The sequence below is a fragment of the Pezoporus wallicus genome, unplaced genomic scaffold (assembly GCF_028554395.1).
Source record: "Pezoporus wallicus isolate ANWC-B61680 ecotype Strahan unplaced genomic scaffold, APGP_CSIRO_Pwel_v1 scaffold_6446, whole genome shotgun sequence".
NCBI classification, from domain to species: domain Eukaryota; kingdom Metazoa; phylum Chordata; class Aves; order Psittaciformes; family Psittacidae; genus Pezoporus; species Pezoporus wallicus.
This window is the reverse complement of record NW_026636264.1, coordinates 2,634,355-2,638,469: the sequence shown is the minus strand read 5'-3', so window position 1 is coordinate 2,638,469 and position 4,115 is coordinate 2,634,355. Positions and strand designations below refer to the sequence as shown.

Sequence of the window (4,115 nt, the reverse complement as noted above, 5' to 3'; positions counted from 1 at the left end):
TTCAGCAGCAGTACATGAAGCTGTGTCAGGCACCTGCTCCCCACTGTGCCGCGACAGCTGCAGACCCAGCACAGCCTCGGCTGGAACGGGGTCCCCGAGCCCGCCTGGGGCAGCCCGTGCCCGCACAGCACGGGCAGATCTTCCGTCTCACAGGCTGCGCACAGTAGCGATCCGCTGCCTGCTGCAGGGCCGAGCACCAGTACCCTGAGAGCCACAACCGCTACGCGGCCAGGAAGGCGAGGGACACGCTGGACAGTTCCGACCACCTTCCCCTCAGACGCCGGGGAAGCCCACACAGCTACAACCCACAGCGCCGGCTCAAGTCCACGACCGTGCCCCGCTCCAGCCAAACCCTCACCAGCCACGCCCCTCGCGGCTCTCTCCGTCTTCCCTCTCGCGAGAGCTGAGGCGCGTAACAGGACAGCCGGGACCTTTCAGCGGGTGCTTGCGCGGCGGGGTAAGATGGCGGTGGAGTCTCGCGTCACGCAGGAGGAGATCAAGAAGGAGCCGGAGAAGCCGATCGACCGGGAGAAGGTGTCGGGCGGCGGGTGCTGTGTGGCTTTGGGTCCGGGACGGGGCGCGGGGGACGGGGACCGGGAAGGGGGAAGGTGTGCGGCGGTGCTGTGATGCTTCGTGTGGGGAGCGGCGTTTGGTGCTGGCGAGCCGCTGCTCACCCGCGTCTCGCCCCGCAGACGTGCCCGCTGCTGCTTCGCGTCTTTACCACCAACAACGGGCGGCACCACCGCATGGACGAGTTCTCTCGCGGCAACGTGCCCTCTAGCGAGCTGCAGATCTACACCTGGTGAGTGTGCGGTGGGGCCTACTCCCGGCCTGGGAAGAGCGGAGCCCTGCTTGGGGGCGCGCACCGGAGAGCTGCCCGGAGTGGGTGAGCACCTGGTCCGGCGCTCCGCTGCCGAGAGGTGATGAGTGGTGTTTGAAGCAGAAGGTGCGGGGGAGCTGTCGCAGGGGCCGTTGTACGAGGTGCTGGTTGCCCACACCGAAACTCGGTGCGGTAAGGTTGCCGGTTATCGAGGCATGTAACCAGAGGCTGATGCATGGTGTATCTTCTGTTATCACAAGGAATCTGTTCAATACCAGGGGTTCTCCTTTAGCTAATACTGACATTTTGTTCTAATAACGCCGTTTTTTCAGCAGTAGCTGTCCCAGGATGCTTGGCCTGTTGTGCAAATGGTGTGTAGGTTTAAGGCAGAGCCTCTTGAGAGTGGAAGAGTGTGGGTTTTTTTTGTGTGGTCAGGTAGGAGTGCTTTAACTGCTACCTGCTAAGAGAGCTGCTTTTTCTTATTTTCAGATTCAGTTTGGAGAGCTATTTTAGTCTGCGTTGCAAGCACATTAGTTTTTGTTTGTAGTAATATAAAAAAAGCTTTTGAAAGTGAATTATGCTACTTCTATCATCTTTTTCCTTCATGGTGTGTGCTAAAGTTATAGTTGTATATCTTATGGTTGAACAAATCCACTTTGGGGGCTAGCAAAGCATGCAGTTCTAGCTTTTTTGATGGGATTCGTGGACTGTTCAGGCTATTGATGATGTTTGAGCTGTTCACAGAAGTCAGAATGGGCATTGTCTGTCAACACAGTGTTCCTTGGTCACTTGAAGCTTGGCGTCAATGTACCGTCTGTATGATTAGTTGCAATGATTGAGCCCTTTTGTTCTTGGAAGTTTAGAAATGAGCTTCAGTCCTGCTCTGGTCGAAGGCTGGGGAAAGGAGTGCTGCCTCTTGGAGCAGAAATGGAAATCTTGATGAAATGGAAAACTTAATTTTTTTTTCCTTTCTTACATGTCCTTTAATATTTAAGAAAATATTTTAACATAGATGTCAGTTTAAGCGAGGAAACTTAGACTCTTCATTGTATAAATGCATTAAAAAAAATTGTAGGCCATTCACTGTTTGAATGGCAGCTCTTCTGAGAGACTTGGAAAAGCAGATGTTGAAATGTATATGAAGATTAAGAGATTTGTCTTGATCTTGTAGTAAATCGGAAGCTAATGAGAAGCTACATTTGCAGTGGACTGTGCTTCCAGTGCACAATAAGTGGTGAATTCTGCCAGGTGTTACAATCAATATCTAGAGCAGCTTCTTGGTACTTGTTGGTTAGATCACAAATGTGTTGTGTGCAGTGGAGCTGTGAAATCAACACCCCCCCGGTAGCCAGAATGTAAGATCTTGCTCACCTTTGTGTGCCAACAGAAAGTATGCAAAGAAATGTGTGGTTAAGTCATAGCCATATATTGATTCCATCCTGAATGGGTTTTGGGAATTTTTTTATTGCTCTTGCTTTTGAGAACATGAACCTCTTTCACTTGTTTGTTTAATGTAGGATGGATGCAACCCTCAAAGAGCTGACCAGCTTAGTGAAAGAAGTGTACCCAGAAGCACGGAAGAAGGGCACTCACTTCAATTTTGCAATTGTTTTTACGGATCTCAAGAGGCCTGGGTATAGGTAAATGGCATTTTTTTCTCGGGTTAATAGGAGACTTCAGGCACCAGAGCAGTATATTATTTTTCATTAACACAGATTTGAAAGTTCAGGGCCCACATATCAGATTTCTGAAGTTCCTGACAACAAACTGTGATGACTGCTGCTAACTCTGCATTTTAATTGGTGACCATTGTTGTTAATGTGCTCTCAAAGCAGTGTGTGCTTGAGGCTTTGTTTACTGTTGGCAACCACCAGAACACTGACCTCCACCTGGAGATGAAGCTGTTGCTGTTAATAGGAGACCTGGTGGGTCTGGCATCTGAGAATGCATTTCAGTTTCAGCAGTGATCTTGTTGCAGATACTGATCTTCCAAGATGGTATGAGCTAACCTTTGTCAGCTACCACTGGATAGATCCTGTTCTGTAATCTGTGGGGTCATCTTCTGTGTCTGGGTGGAAGGGGGTGTGGGGTTCTCTCTAGTATTTAACTTGGTAACAGTAGAAGGTACCCTCACCTCTCTGTTCCATCAAAAAGAGGACTTGGTGTAGCTCTTCCTGATCATCTTGGACTGGAGAGAAAAGCCCCAGCATTGAGTGTATGTCACTAAATACAGCGCAGAGAATGGCCTGGGGAGGTGATTGTGAGCCGATACAGTTCCTGTTTTGCATATCTGGAGAGATTTGCCTCTGCTCATTAACTTGCCTTTCCTCTCCTGCATGCAGGGTAAAGGAGATTGGCAGCACAATGTCGGGCAGGAAAGGCACAGATGATTCCATGACATTGCAGTCTCAGAAATTCCAGATAGGAGACTACCTGGATATAGCAATTACTCCTCCGAATCGTGCACCACCCCCATCAAGCCGCATGAGACCGTATTAAGCCACTGTTTCTCTGTATGGCCACATCTTCTGTCTATTCCTACTTGCTGTTCTAAAGCAGGCTTTTTTTTTTTTTCTGCTTTTGTTGCTAAGCAGGAACACCTGAAGACAAAGCAAAGCATCAGAAATGAAAGTTAACTTTTAAACCTTAACTTTTAGTTTGATCAGAAGAAACACTTCTCTTTAGCAGTGCCATCATCCTATCCCCAAGTGTTATAGTTTGAACATGAAGTTAGTGTGTCCAGTGTTTCAAGATTTCCATGAAATATGACCAGAAGAATTACAGGTGTTCTGTAGTTGTCTTTTTTTGAATAAAGATGGATGCTGTTGATCTTTGATGGTGTGGTGGTGTTTGGTTTTGTTTTTGTTAATGTGCAAGTCAGCTTTTAAGCAGAAGTTGAAAGGTGGGCTAGAGCCTTTATCTGGTAACTCCTGGGCTCGAGGAGTGGAGGGAGGTGGCCTAATGGGGATTCCGTGTAGAATATTTCTTAAACTACTTCTAGCTGGAGTTTGGAGGATGAGCATTTGAGCAGTGTGGTCAAAGGCAGTGCTGCTCTCCTTGCTGATGCAGCTATGCTGACAGAGGAAAGTCAGAGATGAGCTGTGTACAGCTTCGTGTCCTGCAGGAATGCAAGGGGAGCCAAGGCAGACCCCTGTGGCTTGCAGGGGTTGCTCCAGCTTGTGCCGAGATGATAGTCCATGGATCAGGAGTGATCTGGGTGACACCAGTGTATCCCAGGATGCTGAGGAGCTGGTGGCCTTAGCAGAGGAAGATATGGTTCAGCACACTTACTCAT

The 4,115-nt window shown here is 48.9% G+C and overlaps 1 protein-coding gene across 1 annotated transcript; it reads left to right on the top strand.

Annotated features, from left to right (window-relative positions):
• The first annotated feature begins 391 nt into the window (after window positions 1-391).
• Window positions 392-3,654, top strand: SAP18 (Sin3A associated protein 18). Its single transcript, XM_057399644.1, has 4 exons — window positions 392-534; window positions 693-802; window positions 2,338-2,460; window positions 3,163-3,654. The coding sequence occupies exons 1-4, from the start codon at window positions 463-465 to the stop codon at window positions 3,317-3,319; spliced, it is 462 nt and encodes a 153-aa protein (XP_057255627.1). The 5' UTR covers window positions 392-462; the 3' UTR covers window positions 3,320-3,654.
• The last annotated feature ends 461 nt before the right edge of the window (window positions 3,655-4,115 follow it).

Bases quoted from the DNA above. Each gene is read 5' to 3' on its own strand.
- SAP18 (XM_057399644.1), top strand. From the start codon at position 463: ATGGCGGTGGAGTCTCGCGTCACGCAGGAGGAGATCAAGAAGGAGCCG. The intron at 535-692 runs GTGTCGGGCGGC...CTCGCCCCGCAG, and splicing joins AGCCGATCGACCGGGAGAAG to ACGTGCCCGCTGCTGCTTCG. The intron at 803-2,337 runs GTGAGTGTGCGG...TGTTTAATGTAG, and splicing joins GAGCTGCAGATCTACACCTG to GATGGATGCAACCCTCAAAG.